The 17,507-nt window shown below is 52.0% G+C and overlaps 1 protein-coding gene across 1 annotated transcript in view; it reads left to right on the forward strand.

The window, feature by feature from the left end:
• Positions 1–13,657, forward strand: part of GPR26 (G protein-coupled receptor 26) — a 28,080-nt gene extending 14,423 nt beyond the window's left edge. The window contains exon 3 of the mRNA XM_003994496.6: positions 11,109–13,657. Coding sequence (XP_003994545.4) covers positions 11,109–11,340 — 232 coding nt within the window. The 3' untranslated portion in view covers positions 11,341–13,657. The remainder of the gene's footprint in view (positions 1–11,108) is intronic.
• The last annotated feature ends 3,850 nt before the right edge of the window (positions 13,658–17,507 follow it).

Consider the following 17,507-nt stretch of genomic DNA (forward strand, 5'->3'; position numbering starts at 1 on the left):
GGGAGCTTCCTGGACCAGGCTTGTGAAGTGGGTTCGGCTATGCAGGAGGGACAATCCAAGCAGAAGGGACAGCATGAGGCAGTTAGAGCCCTGTGTAGGGTCCACCAGTCACAGGTCCTTTTAGAGCACTTGAACGTGGCCTGTCTGAATTGAGATGTACCGTAGGTATAAATGCATACTGAGTTTCGTGGCTTGGCATGAGCATACATATGCTTTTTTGTACTGATTCCATAGTGAAATGGTGATATCTGGGATAAAATACACAGCTAAAATTAATTTTACCTGTATCTTTTCCCATCTGTGGCTTGCCTTTTCTTCCTATTGAACAGCACTGGTCTTTAGTCAGGGAGGTCTGGGGTATGAGGTGTGTCGATGACCTTCCTCCCAGCACCCTCTTTCCCTTGACCTCTGGCTGCTCTTATCACTCATCCTTCACTGACCAGGAACCCCCTGGGATCTCCATTCCTGATGCCCTGCAAGAGTGCTCAGAACTCCCTGCCTCCCTTCCCTCCACGGTCAATGTCCTTCTCAGTATCAGAGTTTATCTAGGAGCGTATACAGAGTGGCCACATCACTGTGACCCTCCACCAGGACAGGTGCACTGAGGCAGGGGCTCTTGGAGGGCCTGAATGAGGGGACATATCCGACCCCAACCAGGGGTGTCAGGGGAGTTTGTGGCTGGCAGATCCTCATGGTTAGTCCCCCTGAAGTTACACTCCTCTTGGAACCACCTACCCCCTCCGCACCCCTCCCCTACATCCCTTCTGTGACTGAGGGGAGAAGAGATTCTGGTGAGATGCATTGTGTTGATGGTCACTGGAGGTCCCAGGCACACCCCAGGGGAATGGACATATGCCAATGTGCTCATCACACATAGGGAGCTCTCTGGGCTCTAGGCAGGTGCCGGGCATGGCCAGGGTCCCATCAGAACTACATTTCCACTGTCAGATGTCCACACGGCCACACGGGGTGCGGTGGGGTCGGAGCGGGGCAGGATTCACTCTCATGCTCACTCCCAGAGAACCTGCCCCAAAGTGTCCCATGTTACTGAGGGTCTGGGCTGAGAACCCCACGTGGATTGCCTGCAGAACTCAATCGCTGGTAGGGAATACGTCAGACAACCCATGCAGGGAATGCAGCGCGGTCTATCCCCACCAACACTGGCATGGAGATTGCTAGCGCTTCTGGGGGCGATTGATTCTTCTGTTCTTCACAAGCTGGCTTCCAAGTGTAGACTCGAGCCCCCGTCTCAGAAGAAGCTGAAGACGGGCCCTGCTCTGGAAATGTAGTTGAGAATTTAACTTCTCGCAGGAAATGATTCCTTACGGAGAACCTAGAGCCGTGGGCACTGGAAGTGGAAGGTCCCTTCGTGGGCGTCTCATCCAGGGAGCGTGAGCCGGTGGCACCTTGCAGGCCAGCTGGGACCAAGCGTCGGTGGCCAGCCTGAGCATGTGTTGAGAGGCACCGTGAAGCCAGGCTGGGTGGGAGTGGCGGGGGCGCGCAGTGAAGGAAGGTCTCCCCTGCCTGAGGAGGTGAGACACGGGCTGTGCCGTCTTCAGTTCCTAATCTGGCACGGTGGTTTGCCAACTTGGAGATTAGAATCGCCAGGTGTGGCTCCTGGCATTGGTGGTTTCAAAATCTCCTAGAAGATTCCAGTCATGAGTGGTGTTGAGAACCACAGCTCCAGTTCTCTCTCTCTCTCTCTCTGTCTCATTCACACACACACACACACACACACACACACACACACACTTCACCCAGGAGGAAACCGAGGACAGGGTTGCAGGGGGGCAGTTGCATTGCCTAGAGTGTCACACTGAGTCAGTGGTGGGGCTGGGCTTCCAACCTCAGTGGGCTGTCTACCAGCTCTTCAAGCTCTCAGAAAGGTCCTCCCCTGCTTCTCACTCACGTCTGTGGCTGTGGCAGAGAAGTGCCTGGCACGCAGACATGGCTCCGTGAGCCCCTGCCCCAGGACCCTCTTACCCACCAGGGGTAGATTACCAAGGCTTGTCAATGACTGTGTTGTATAACGACCCTCCAGACAAACAAACAAGTAGAATAGATGATAGATAGATAGATAGATAATAGATAATAGATAGATAGATAATAGCTAAATAATAGAGAGATAATGATAGATAATCGATAAATAATATATATAGATAGATAATAGGTAGATAATAGATAGATAATAGATAATGATAGGTAGAGAGATATAGATAGATAATAGATAGATATAGATAGATAGATAGATAATAGATAGCTAGATAATAGATAATGACAGATAGATAATATATAGATAATATATATAGATAGATAATAGATAGGTAGATAGATAATAGATAGATAATAGATAATGTTAGATAGAGAGATATAGATAGATAATAGATAGATATAGATAGATAGATAGATAGATAGATAGATAATAGATAGCTAGATAATAGATAATGACAGATAGATAATATATAGATAATATATATAGATAGATAATAGATAGGTAGATAGATAATAGATAGATAATAGATAGGTAGATAGATAATAGAGAGAGAGGGACAGAGACAGAGAGAGACAGAGAAAGAAAGAGTCTGAGAAGTCCCACAATCTGCCCTCTGTAAGCCGGAAACTCAGGAAAGCTGGTGTGTGTAGCTCAGCTTGAATCTGAAGGCCCAGCCAACTGGGAAAGCTGATGGTATAAGTCCTGGTCCAAGGGCTGGACCAGGTCCAAGGGCTGGAGAGGCTGAGCTAAGACATCTCAAGTCAACCAGTGGGGCAGGGGGAAACCAGGGGCGAATTCCTCTTCCCTCTGATGCTGGCTCTATTCAAGTCGTCAACGGAATGGCTGACGACCACCCAGTTGGGGAGGCCAATCTGCTTAGATGTCTCCTGGATTATGCTCTGCGTCCCTCCTGTGCATGGAAATAACAGTCAAAACCACTGAGGCAGTAACTGGCTGACCGTGTGGAATCCAGAGGAAAAGAACCAGCCCCGTGTCTCTGAGAATAATCCCGTGAAGTCCCTGCTCTGTGCCTGGGGCTGTGCCATTCTTCGTGCCTCGATAACCCCCTCATTTCAAGATGAGGCTACTGAGGCTCAGACGGGAACTAGCCTTGCCTGGCAATGGACCCGGCCAGGGTTCCAGCTCGGGTCTGTCTGAAACCAAAGCCTGTGCAAAGCCTCACGCCGCACTGACTTGCTTCTCTTCTGGGAACATGGTGGTTCCCACTCTGCTCCCATAAGGCTGTAGGGAGGCACTCTGTGCCTTGACCCCCTCAGAACCATAATGGTGCAGTTTTGGAGATGATTGGGAGCAAGCTGTTCGAGCGTCACTTAAACCCGACGTTGAGCTGCTAGCTGAGACACTAATATTTCCCACCACTGCAGTGACTGTCCCGGTGGCCTGTCTTGCTACTTTTACCCATTCCAGCCTTACAAGTGAGGACACAGGCAAGAGTTCAGGTCAACATCAGGACCCCTGTGGTGAACCCTGGGAGCTGGCAGAATTGGAACACTGGAGAAGAGAGGGGGCTTCTGCTGTGACCTCTGCCACCTTTTTGAGTTGATCAAGATCTGGTGGGCTGGGAGGGGGTCCTTCTCTTTGTCCCCAGTTAGTCACATCCGCCTGATAACTTTCTCAGGTAAGAAAGCGTCAGTCTCGAGTCAAGAACCATTCGGGTCTTCAAATAGGTTCTCAGGCTTCCTTCTTGAAGAACACAAAGCCTTTATAACTGCACCTGTCACCTGTCATTGGACACCTGTAATGCACCTAGGAGGTACCAATGCCTACCTGGTTGCACCTAGTACAGCTCTCCTGCAAGGTAAGCACTAGAATCCTTACCTTACAGAGATTCAGAGAGGTGAGATGACTTATCTATGGCCCCAAGAGTAGCCACTGGCAGAATCAAGGGTTAAAGGTCAGTGTCGAGCCTATTGGCAATAATTTAGCCTCGCAGCCATGCTACATGTCCAAAGCCTGGGGACCAGGCAACTGGAAATACAGAGATGCCCATTTGCAGGGTGGGTACCCATCTCACTTCCTGTGCCCAAGCACTTCGGTGTGAACCCGGCGTAGCACCTACAGCACCCATAGGTGAAGACAGGTAGGCACGTGAGGCCTTTCACTAGAAGAAGTGGTGGGTTTGCATCGAGTCACCTCTGACCTCCCACACGGCTGACGGCAGCTTGTGTAGACCTAGACTAGGACCCAGAGGCCATCAGCTCTGGCAGCTGGAGCCATCAGTAGACTTGGTTGGCACAGTGCCGGCTGTGCAGCAAATACCTTTCAGAAAGACAGGTCCCTGAACTGTACCAACCAAAGAGCCACTTGTACCTGTACCTTGGGGCATGTCGGATGACCGTAGAAAACACTTGGAAATCTCCACCTTCACTCTAAATAGGAGTCACTACCTTCTTTTTTAAAAAATTTTTTTAACGTTTATTTATTTTTGAGACAGAGAGAGACAGAGCATGAATGGGTGATGGTTAGAGAGAGAGGGAGACACAGAATCTGAAACAGGCTCCAGGCTCTGAGCTGTCAGCACAGAGCCCGACGCAGGGCTTGAACTCACGGACCGAGAGATCGTGACCTGAGCCGAAGTCGGACGCCTAACCGACTGAGCCACCCAAGCGCCCCCACTACCTTCTATTACAGACACTGGCTCTTGTGTCCCTCAAAGCCCTGCTAGGTCACATTTGACTTTTTCCAAGTGTTTGAGCAGAGTCTGAAGATCTGCAACAGATTCTCGTCCAAAAGCTCTAATTAAATTTTTCTGAATTAAAATTCACATGTCTAGAAGCATTTGTAAGGCTATTATCTTTGCAGCAACATGTGCTTAGAAACAATTATGGTTGTCCCAAATCACCAGAGTGGGGCTTTGAAGCATTAGTGGATCTGACAGCACCATTGTTGTGGCTTTTCAAAGTCAGGGAATTATGTAGATGGCAGAGGGGTTTAATATGCAGTTGGTTGTCCAGTGTTAATACTCTTTTAATAAAATGCCTTCCGTTCTCATGTCTCACGAAAATGTAAAGTGTCAGCTTATTACTTACAGGTCTTCAAGTACGCAAACCAAGTTCTCCAGACCTGAGGCTGGCTTCCCAAAGAATGTTCTGAGGCCCGTGTTGCTTTTGGTGCCCAGTGTGCATGTGTGTGTATACACGCGTGCGTGTGCACACAGCAGTGGGGGCAGGAGAGATGATGGAGGCATGTAAGATAGAAAGAGAGGGTGCCAATTTACCACTTCTTTCATTTTTTATGTCCAATGATATTTTATTTCTGTTTTTGCTTTTTAATTTTATTTAAATCCAAGTTAGTTAGCATATAGCAGAATAATGGTTTCAGGAATAGAATTTAGTGATCCATCACTTACATACAACACTCAGTGCTCATCCCAACCAGTGCCCTCCTTAATGCCCATCACCCATTTAGCCCATCCCCTCAACCACCTCCCCTCGGGAACCCCCAGCTAGTTGTCTGTATTTAAGAAACTGGTAGAACTGATACGTGAATTCAACAAAGTCTCAGGATATAAAATCATCATACAGGGGTGCCTGGGTGGCGCAGTCGGTTAAGCATCCGACTTCAGCCAGGTCACGATCTCGCGGTCCGTGAGTTCGAGCCCCGCGTCGGGCTCTGGGCTGATGGCTCGGAGCCTGGAGCCTGTTTCCGTTTCTGTGTCTCCCTCTCTCTCTGCCCCTCCCCCGTTCATGCTCTGTCTCTCTCTGTCCCAAAAATAAATAAACGTTGAAAAAAAAATTTTTTTTAAAAATAAATAAAATCATCATACAGAAATCAGTTGCATTTCTACACACCAACAACGAAGCAGCCGCAGAAGAAATCAAAGAATCGGTCCCATGTACAATTGCACCCAAACCCATAAAATTCCTAAGAATAAACCTAACCAAAGAGGTGAAAGATCTAGATGCTTAAAACTGTAGAAAGCTTATGAGAGAAATTGAAGAAGCCACAAAGAAATGGAAAAACATTCCATGCTTATGGATTGGAAGAGAAAATGTCTGTACTACCCAAAGCAATCTAGCAACACCAGCATTCTTCACAGAGCTATAACAAACAATTCTAAAATTTGTTTGGAACAGAAAAGACCCCGAATGGCCAAAACCAAGTTGAAAAAGAAAACCAACGCCGGAGGCGTCACCGTTCCGGACTTCAAGCTGCATGGCAAAGCTGTCCTCATCAAGACAGTGTGGTACTGGCACAAAAACAGACATTTAGATCAGTGGAACAGAATAGAGAACCCAGAAATGGACCCCCAAGTGTATGGTCAGCCAATCTCTGACAAAGCAGGAAAGAATATTCAGTGGAATAGAGACGGTCTCTTCAGCAAGTGGTGCTGGGAAAACTGGACAGCGACAGGCAGAGGAATGAACCTGGACCACTTTCTTACACCCTACACAAAATAAGCTCAAAATGGACAAAAGAGCCAATTTACCACGTGAAGCGTGAGAGTTGAAGGTAAAGGTCTTTGACGGTACCCTGGAACGGGGTCCAGGGGGTGGGAGGGGCAGCCTGGCACCAGGCAGGCACCTGGTCCCTGCCGCCCACAGCCCCGGCTTCAAATCCTGGTGTTTCCACGTCCAGGCCATGCGGACTGGCGCATCACTTTGCCGTGGCTCCTCCTCTGTACCGTAGGGGGAGCGCTCTCGAGGGCTTGAGGCAGTGTTTGTGAAGTGGCTATCGAAGCACTGAGCCCCGGGGGACCCAGAAGTGTTGCCGGGCCTACAGCTGCCCGTATTACTGTTCCTATCCTCACCCCAGAACTTGGTTTCTTTGGGGACTCTCACTGTCGAGCAGCATTGAGACATTGGTCTCTCTGGGCGTCCGGAGAATGGAGTTCTGGCAAATGTACCCCCATCCTCCTTCCAGAGGCGGGGACTGGCCCGGATGCTGGGTGGGGGTGGGGCCTGCAGGGATGACAGGGGAGGGCTTCCAGCCCTCGGCTGTGACAGCCAGGACCGAGACCTGCCTATGATCCAGATCAGAGGGTTTGTTGCCAAGAGAGAAGAGCGTGGCTCCCAGGAAGAATCCCTCACCCCCTGCAACAAATGCAGAACAAAGGGGTGTAGAAGGGGGGCCGGGCACGTTGGACCGGTGGAGGCGGGGGATCTGCGGGGATCTGCTCTGCAGCGCCCTGAGTCAGAAAAATACACAACTCTGTGCTGTGCTTCCAAGTTGTGAACGGGCCCACACCCTGTAGCATTTCACACCTCCCACCATCCTGGCGGTGCTGGGACGCCCCCAGGGGCTCACAGAGCAACTCTGACCCGACCTGCCTCAGAGTCGCCTGGAACCCTTGGAAAAGCAGAACCCTGGCCCCCTTCCCCTCTCCTCCCCCTGCCCTGCTGATGAGAGTGTGGGCTCTCACCCCAGGGGACATGCACAAGGAACTGTGGCTCTGGGAGCAGGCCTGGGTGCATTTTGAGCAGAGAAGCATAAATGTCTCCCCCTGCACAGGGCCTGCTGGCAGAGGTCTTTCTGGTTCACATCCCAGACAGTAAGTATGTGGAGAGTCACTTCGGTGCTTAACGGAAGGTCAGGGGCTGGGGGCAAGAGGCTCAGAGAAGAGGCAGTGCCCTCACGGTTCTGTAACCCCGGCGTTCACCTTGCTGCACACGGGGCTCTAGGACCGGGGTGGGGGCTCGGTGCCACATTGTGCTGTTAAAAGCAACAACAACCGGTCCTGCCTAACAGCCTCCTACATACCCATGGGCTTCCTCAGGCTACCATTAACCGAGTGGCTTAAACGATAGAAATGCATCGTGTCAGCTCCAGAGGTTAGAAGTTCAAGATCAAGGTGATGGCAAGGTTGGCGCCTTCTGAGGCCAGGGATGAGGGGGAGTTTGTTCCAGGGCTCTCCCCTGGCTTCTGGGGGTCTGCTGTCAGTCTCTGGCGTTCCTTGGCTTAGAGAAGCATCACACAATCTCTGCCATCACCCTCACATGGCCTTCTCGCCGTGTGCATCTGTGTCCAAATTTCCCCCTTTTATAGGGACACCAGGCACACTGGGTTAGGGGCCTACCTGACTCCAGTCCGACCGCATCTTAACTGATTACATCTGCAACAACCCCATTTCCAAATAAGGTCACATTCTGAGGTGTTGGGGGTTAGGACTTCAACATATGAATTTGGGGGAGATAATTCAACCCAGGAGGTGATATAACAAAGGAAAACAAAGGACTGCTTTGCACCTAAGCCCAATAATCCCTAAACTCAGGGCTCGTGGGTCAGAGCTGTTGGTAGGGGCAGGAGAGGGAGTTCAGTAATCCACCACGTGGATTTTTCTTTCACTAAAGAGAGAAGAGGCAGAGCATGGCAGGAACCTTCTAGCACGCAGTGACCTTGCCCACGAGGGGAATATGACTGATCAGAACTGGCAATCTCCCTCTCCTGGAGGGGAGGGCGCTCGGAGGGGGTGAGCGGAGCTAGACTTGGTGTAAGATGGGCTGGAGGATTCCCTCTGTAAAAGGTCAGCTGGAGGGAACCACGTGCTATCCCTGCCCAGATCTAGAATTAGAAAGAAGCGGTTGTGGCAATGTGGAAATCCTTGCCCCTTCTAGGTCCCCTCAAACAAACGGAGACTTGGAACTGTCAGAGCTAGGTCCGAGCAAAGCTAGCCACAGCAGGTGCACAGCATGGGGTGGGGGGTCCCATGTGCACAGGAAAGGCAGGAAGTGGGTCAGCCAGCCACACCCGAGCACGGAAGGGGTATCCCCACTTCAGGCTGGCCCAGAAGCCACACCAGTGTCCAGGCCTGTGCTGATCCAAAGCATCTCTTTGCCCGGAGGCCCTGACAAGGGCCACACACTGGCTTTTTGGAATGGGAGTCATTGTGTGTACTGTGGACGGGGGCAAGTGACAAGGTTCTGGGGAGCGCGTAACCGTGGAGAAGCGGTCCCGGGGCTGGGAGAGATGCGGAGCTCATCGGGTCCAGTCTGCGGGGCTGGATCTGAATCCCAGCGTGGCCTTTAGTCAGGACTTGGGCAGCCGTAGAGTGGAACCGGGTTTCGCTGGCTCTCTGAGCCTTGATTTCCTTGTCTGTAAAATGGGAATAATGATACCTCCTATAAGACACAGGATACAGGATAATTGTAAGAGGAGAGATTGTGCACATCAGTTGTTTTGCTCAAAGTAGACACTCAGCTGGCAACGATTATTACTGAACCAGGCAGAGGGTTCAGACTTCACATAAAATCTCCGAGAAGCGATTGAAGTAGACTTTATCTCTTAATTATCCGGTGGTGAAATCTTACATTGCCCTGAATAGTTTTAGCCTGTGAAATCTACAAAGCCTGCAAATAAGAATGTTGCCTATCTTGCCGGATGGTTTCATGATACTTGGCTCTTTCAAGAATCCTCTCGGGAGGGCCAGGGATGCAAAGAACTGAATTCAGCGACACAGAGAAGAGCAGACATTTTGGGAAGGCCATTTGGCATTGTGTAGCGACAATGTGTTGGCATTCAGCTCTTCCACTGTCATTATTAGGTGTGAATTCTAAATTCAGGGTTTTTGTCCCCTTCAAGTCCTCACTTCCCAAAATAGGTTTCTTAAAGTACAGCTTTCCCAAATGCTAACAGCTCCATTTCCCCATTCGGGCTAACAAGGACATGAGCAGAAACGAGGCCACGTCCCCCCACGAGGTCAGATGGCAAGGGTAGCCAATGGCGCCGGAAACAGGAGGCCAAATGGGGGGCTTCAGACGGGCTCGTTAAGGGGCTGTTCAAAAAAGGGGCATTGCACAGGAGGCCCAAATCCCGCCGGCTTTCTCCTCCTTCCCTTCGTGAGCTTGTCCCCACAGCCTCGGCCCGAAGCCAGGAAAAGCATGCAGGTTGGCCACACAGAGTGACAGCCCCAGCTCAGTCCTTTCTGAAGCTGGGGCCTCACGTGGGCGGCCCGCCACACTGAGAACCACTGCTGCCTGTCATCCTGCAGACACCCCCTCCCCCTGGAGAATACAGATGCCAGATCCCAGGGCACAGATGCTGGACCTTCCTCTCTCACAATCTGCTGTGTGACGCTGGGCAACCCCGTCTCCTCTCTGGGCCTCAATTTCCTCATTTGACAGCGGACAGAGGGTAACTTATGATCTTCAGTCTGTGGCCTTTTCTACCTTGTGCCAGTGCTGCATAATGTCCAAAGATGGCCAACGGTGCTGGACACAGTGGAGAAAGGAGAATAAGGGACTTGATTTGGGGCAGGGGGTTCCATTACACAGAGGAAGGCCTTTATTTCCCCACAGTCTCGCATTAGCACCATTAAATGGAGTTGTTCAATGGGCACTGGGCGACCTACAGAAAAATACCCCTTTGAGACATGGGCTGTGTCTCCCCTTGTCCCCTCCCAAAGAATGAGGGTCACTTTAGGGTACCTGACTGCTGCTGTCGCCAAGGGCCCCCCCGAATCCCAGCCCTAGGAGGAGGCCTTCCTCATCTGTAGATTCTTCCTGATGCAAGATGTACTGGGAACTGGCAGAATGGTTGCAAAATTATTCGCAGACCTCCCTCCCAGGCCACCTTCTCAGGAGGGCAGAGCTGGACTCGAAGCAGAGAATCGGCCTCTTCCGGTTACAGTGATTGTAGAGATGGTCTTAATTAACTGCCTCGGTTTTCATCTAAAACCTCCGGGCCCAAGGAAGGGAAGCGACTTGCCCAGGGTCACACAGCAGGACAGCAGGAGAGTGGGAGCCTGCGGCCAGGACACTATTAGCCATTAGCCTATTTCTCAGGTAAGCTTATGCTCCAGAGTCAGACAGACCTGGGTACAAATCCTGCCTTTATAATTTGCTGGCCGTGAGACCTTAGGCAAATTACTTAACCTCCTTGGACATCTGTTTCCTCACTTGTAAAACAGAGATCGGCACATCTCCGGCCAGGGGTGGTGGTGGTGTGTGTGGGGGGGGTGTCCAAGAAGTCACGTGTGTAAAGTATGCAGTGAGTCCGGTAGCCGGAACAAACTAAGTGCCTGGCGAATGTCCACCGTCCGTTACTATTACTGTTGTAAATCGCAGTTGCCACCGTTGTTGTTGAGGACGCAGTCCCGGGAAGCTGAGGCTCGCCAGGAGGCTGTGCTCTCAGTAACGGCCTCCCCGTGTCTCCGCAGGCTGGTGGAGCTGTCCTCCTCGGTGCCCATCGGCTCCCACTGGGGGGTGCTGTCCAAGTGCTTGGCCTACAGCAAGGCCGCGTCTGACCCCTTTGTGTACTCCCTGCTGCGACACCAGTACCGCAAAAGCTGCAAAGAGATCCTGAACCGGATCCTCCACCGGCGCTCCCTCCACTCCTCGGGCCTCACCGGCGACTCCCACAGCCAGAACATTCTGCCGGTCTCTGAGTGAAGGCCGCCGCTCCTGCTGGAGAGTGAGGAAGGAGACAGCTGGTGAGAAGCGGGGAGGGGGGGGCTCGGGGTCCTGGGTGGGCACCCCCAGCTGCCACCCACCTGGCCGGCCCAGCGGTCCCGGTTCCCTGGCTTGTAGGGGCTCTGAAGCCTGCTTCCTGGTTCCTCAAGGGCAGAGGCTGGACTGTCCCTACTTTGCACCAAAGGATGACTGTGGCTGCTTCCTCTGGCTTTTCTTTCTGAGAAGCTCCTTTGAGGGCCTGGGCTCACCAGAGGCTCCCCAGGAGTGACACTGAGTCCAGTCATGATCAAGGACACGCAGTGCTGGTGGCAGGTGGGAAAGCATGGCGTCCACCTGCTTCCTAACCAGTAGGCATTGGGCTCCATGCTGAAGAAAAGAGGTGGTCTCCATGGGACATCGGTCATGCTGCAAGTAAGGTTGGCAGTGGCCGTTTGGCCTTACGTCTAGCATGGCTGCTGTTCTCCACGTGGTCGTGGCGGCTGCTTTGACCCAAGTATTATCCACCTGGTACTCACTCAGTTGTGCTCAGCCGGGACTCTTGGGACCCTGAGCCCAGGGGGAAAATGTTTAGCAACTAGTGGCTACCCAATTGTGGCCAAGCGGTTGTCTGAGACACGGTTATATTGGATTAAACTCTGGTCCCTCTCTTCCCCCCAAAAGCTGACGTTTGTGTGTGTAGACAATCTTAGCATGAAAATGGCTTAAATAGGCAGGCAATACATGTAATAATGTTCTTGGAGGTCTGACCTTGAAGTCACCTTCTTCTGATTCACATGTCATAACTGTTGGAGCCAAGGAGAGGCAGGAGGAAGGCAGCTGCTTGGTGCCCCCACCCCTGGTCGTGACCTGAATTTGCAGGAAGCGTTTCACCTCGTGTCGCACATCTTGTCCGGCACATCCTGTGTGATGCACCCCCAAGAACTGGCCTGAGCAGGGTTTTAGCATTGATTCTAAGGCACTGGATTCCATCATCCTATGGGTTCCATTCCTATTCTCTTTGAGTCTATCAACAGAAAGTAGAGGCTGTCCCAGGTGATCGAGAAAGTGCCCTGTGCTAATGAAGGGAGAGTGACATTTTCATTGAAAACTGTAACTTCAATAACTATGCCAATCCATTCGTAGCCCCTTCTTGATTGACTAAAAGCCATGGTGTGTGGGCCATGCTTTCGGCCTATCCATCTTTGTTTACCATTTCAGATGACCTGTGGAGGCTAAGAACAGTTACTTCTCAGCGCTCCCTTCTGATGCCTCCAGGGTGGAAAGGATGGGGAGCAATAGATTCCGATGGCTCCTTCTCTCTTTCCAGCCCTGTGTGTTCTGACCTTGGAAGTACAGAGGGGAGGACGCGGTCCAACAGGGACCGACTGGGAAGAGCCCGACGCTTTTTACTGCCAGGTGGCCCCCGTATGGAAAGACAGGGAAATGTTGTGTGAATCTATTTGCAAAGATGTCTTATTCACCTCAGCTCCCCTTTTTGACAAACAGAGAGCTGATCCCGGCCTCGTCTTGCCTACTTTCAAGGTTTTCATGCAGGTTAGAACGGGAACAGACGTAGCCTCTGATGCCCTGGCACCGTTCGGTTATAGTCGGAGGTGTGCTCACACCTGCCTGGGGGAGCCCGTGGGGCACGTCCCTTCCCAGTTCCATGTTCAGGGATCTCACGTTGGTAGCTTGAAATCAGCCGTGGTGAGAATATTTACACCAAGAACATTCACAAAGGCTACAAGGAAGGACTTCTGCCCTGAGAGCTGGTTGTGGAAGCATCTACCAGCACACCACTGCCCAGACGTGACTTTGTGTGTTACTGGAAACTTGCCCTGATACAGGGCACGTTGGGCTGTGCGAGTAGACGTTCATTTTTGCGGCTCTTTCCTAGTGACAGGTAGCTGTTCACCCCCGCCTTGTCCCAACGCCAAACAAGTACCAATGAGGTCGAAAACAAGTAAGGAGCCAGGAAAATATGCACAATTGACTCCGCCTAGCTCCCTTTTCACGCAAATATCCTCAAACTTGGCCAACAGAGCAGTAGCGACCTAGTGGATGAGGTTAGTAGACAGTCAAGTTCAAGCAGCAAAATGTGTTTTCATCAATGTCACTTCCTCTTCCTGCTTATTCCATGTGGGGAACATATTAAGCTCCTGGAAGCAACTGGATCTCTTTTAGCTCTTCTTGAGCTAAGAAACAAAAGACGTGTCACCCACACCCCCGTGTATCTTAAAGATACATGTCATAACTTTTGCCAGACCCCCGGGACTGCTAAAAAAAAAAAAAAAACAACCACCCCACAATAAAACCAGTTATATTGGCATCATGGAGACAAAAGGCCAGATAAGCTGAGAGGGTGTTTTCATTACCATTTAGACAGGCATTAAAAGCCAAGGAGAAGTAAGGAGAAGATCACCACATTGACGGGCAGCACCAACCAACTCTGTTATAATTACCCTTACCTGGATGTTGGTATTCATCTATACGCAGTCTATAAAATCTTCCTCTGGCTTCATTTTTCCCAGGTGAATTATCTACCTCATTTGGTGATTTAATTTATCAAAAGTAACATGGGTTTCTCAGGTAAAACACTCAGAAACAGCGAGAGCAGGGGGCCTAGGATTACTTACTTGACTTTAGTCTAGCATGAGGCTCAAGGCTCAAGGCCCAGACTCTGGGGGACAGCCGGACCAGGTGGGAGAACATGCCAGGAAGCTTGGAAATCAAGCCTGGCCTGGAGGGGCCATCCGATTCCTAACCCCACACTTAAGGCTCTGTTTCTAGCCCGACATGATCGGAAATATAGGTTTAATCCCAGCCCCTGGTGGCTTTTTCAGTCACTCTGCGACTATTCCAGCTTTTTCTCACACTTCTGGAAAGAGGTAATTTCCAAGCCCTAAGACCCACTAAAGGAACTGTTAGCTCAGGTGAGGGTCATGGCTTCTGGGGTCTGTATATCACATGCTCGGCTGACCTCCCAAAGATGTTTCACTGAGAGCCAACCTGTTTTTACTTAGAAATGGGCCGGGTCATGAGGGAAGTTGACTTCAGCCACCTGATACCAATGGAACATTCCTTGTGGGACTCAGCTCAGCCTTCTTTTTCTTAAAAAAATGCTTTTTAAACATTTATTCAATTTTTGAGAGTCAGAGAGACAGAGCATGAGCAGAAGAGGGGCAGTGAGAGAGGGAGACACAGAATCCGAAGCAGGCTCCAGGCTCTGAGCTGTCGGCACAGAGCCCGACGTGGGGCTCGAACTCACAGACCGTGAGATCGTGACCTGAGCTCAAGTTGGATGCTTAACTGACTGAGCCACCCAGGTGCCCCTCAGCTCAGCCTTTTATCACCCTGAGCAGTAAACCTCTCTCCTCATGTTTGTGAGATTAGTTTTCTTTTTCATGGTGCCTTTCTCTCTGAGAAGAGACAGAAAGAACAGACCGTGCCCATGGTCTGGTTGCCACCCTTTTACACACGTGGGAGCAGGTAGCCAGTGCTGTGGTGTGGCCTCTGGCTGTGCATTTCTAGAATTTAACCAAGGAAGAGTGAGGTCCTGGATACATCTGTGGCTCCCACCACCTTTGTGCAAGGTCTAAAGCACCTGGAACAGAGCCTTTGGCTCTTGAACTTCATTATCCACAAGCATCACCGAGGGAGCTTGTTCAAAATGCAGATTCCTGTACTCCCTCCTCGGAGATCTGTCCAAGAAGGTCTGGGAAGGACCCGGGATTCTGCATTTTCAAACATCAGTGCCCAGGGGACTGCTGCAGGCAGCCTCCCCACTATTCCCTGAGAAAGATGATCTTGGACACCGGGATAAAACTCTGCGGAAAGCTGGGCCTTCCTAAGTATCTCCGCTCAGTCGTCCTGTATCTCTCCCTAATTCTCCAGATAGTTCAGTCTGCAGCCTCATTCAAGGGCTGACTCATTTTGTTCTCAGAGCCGCACACAGAGTGCTCATTCCACGAAATTCTCAAAACCTGTCTTCGGAAGACTCTGAGGGACCAACACAAGCTGCCACCCGCCCCTCCGAAGGTATTTCCGAAGCAGCCTCTTCCCATCCGGTGACACTGTGTTCAGGTCGTGAACACAGATGTACGAGGCTGTTGGTAGAGGATGTCAGCCCTGGCTGGCTCAGGGCCAGGACGCTCTGTTCGAGAGAAGGAAGCCGGTACTCAGAGGGCCCCACGGGGACACTTGCTCGAGTCCCGACTCCCCCTCTGCCCCCAGCAGCCTGGCTGTGGGAGTCAATGGCATCTGGCCCCTCGGCCGCTAACCACACTTAGCCCGACACCCTTCCCACCCCACCTCATACCCCGGGAGTGGAGCCAGGCTGAGGCAGAGCCAGAGAGAGGCAGCGCTGAATGCCAAGCTCTGGGGGTGGGTCTGCTTCGGGTTCCCCGCTTCCTCCAGCAAGGCTGACCCTGCCGGGTCCCCCGGGAGCAGCTCCTGGTAATGACAGTGGTCCATAGTCTTCTAACAGCTGGTGCGTCCTACAGAGTACGTACCCGGCCCCATGCTGAGTGTTTTGGGGTAGTGTTTCCATCAACCCTCATAATAATCCTAGGATGCAGGTACTCTTAGTGTGTCCTTTTCAGACATCTGGGACAATCTGTAAGTCCCGGGGCAGCAGGTAGAGACTCTTGAGGGGCAGCACAAAACAGGGGCCATGGTCTCCAGGAGGGTAGGTTGGTGCCAATGGGGAGTCTCCAAATGCACCCAACTCAGGGCAGCTGCGGGCGTAGCGGGCATCTGTCCATCAGCAGCACAGAACACCCTTGCCTTCCAGCTTCTGTGCCAAACACCCACACCCACCAGCTGGGCCCTGGGGCCCCTCCCATCGTCCGGCCACCACTTGCTTGGAGAGGACTCCCGCAGACTCCTCTCTCTCTGTACCTGTTTCTAGGGAAATGGGGGAGGTGGGGGCTGGTACTGAGCAGCATCCTCTGTACCCGGAATTTATGGCTCACGGGCCCTTTTCAGCCACAAGAATCCTACCTTACTCGGTGTTTCAGGTGTCTGAGGGGCTCACCGCCAACCTGAATTTTCCTGAAAGCCTGAGCCAAGAGCCTTTATGACATTAATAGAGCGCAGCACTGTCCCGCCACCAAAGTCAGCCTCTTCGTGCCCTGAAGGCAGAAGGGTTTTCATGGAACACCCCAGTGTTGGCCTAGGACCCCGGGCCGAGCTGGCCACGAGGAGAGGATGGGCGCAGGCAGTGTCCTTGGTTTGCTGTTAGGGGTTCAGAGGAGGAACTTGACTGGGAGCAGTGTGGTTTGTAAGCTTCTTCACATCTCCAGCGGGCTCCCACTTTCTCTCCAGGCCAAGTGGCCTGTTAGCCCGGAAAGAGCCGGTCCACCCCTTAGCCAGCTGCCCTCGCTGCGTTGTTGGCGGAAGCCCTGGCCTGGAAGACACGTGGGGGCCTCGGGCCTGCTGCTGCCTCTGCAGGGCGGACGTAGCCACGAAGTCAAAGCCCTCCTCATGCCTCCTTCCGTAAATACAGGGTGAAGGAGCCAGACCTGGACCCTTCTGGAGGTCGGCTCTCTAGGAAAGAGAAGTCCACGGCATGGGATTGCCCATCTTTCCAGGGAATCTGTATCGGGGGAGGGACGTGGTGAGAGCCCAGGGTTTTGTGCAGCCTGACCCAGACATCACTGAGCAGAAGCAGTGATCTTCGGGAAGCAGGGGAGTCCCGGAAATCAGAGTCCTGGAGCAGTTCAGGGAGTGGCACGTGGCAACGGCAGAAATACTTGCCTGTGACTCCTCACACATTTATGGAGCACCTTCTGTGTGCCCAGCCCTGTGCTGTGTCAGCCTCTGGCGGAGACAAGAAATTATAGTGTAAGACGGGGCTGCCCCGGGGGGGTGTGCACCCTGCTGGGGGGTGCAGAGGAGGGCTGAAGCTCTTGGCCAGCGGGAAGGGCGGGTCCCGGAAGGATTTTTAGAGGTAATGACATCGGCCCAGAACTTGCAGTCGGCAAGAACATATGACAAGACACAGAGGGGACGTGAACATGCCTGGTAAGGAGTCTGATGGGCTTAGAGCTTCGTGTGTGTCCGGGAATGATACCGGGTGAGCGCCGAGGACAGAAAGTGTCTCCCGAGAGAATGAATGTGATCTGTGGCCCATGGGAGATGATGCAAGTCTTGAAGTTAAGGAGTAC

This window comes from Felis catus, chromosome D2 (genome assembly GCF_018350175.1).
Source record: "Felis catus isolate Fca126 chromosome D2, F.catus_Fca126_mat1.0, whole genome shotgun sequence".
Taxonomy (NCBI): Eukaryota; Metazoa; Chordata; class Mammalia; order Carnivora; family Felidae; genus Felis; species Felis catus.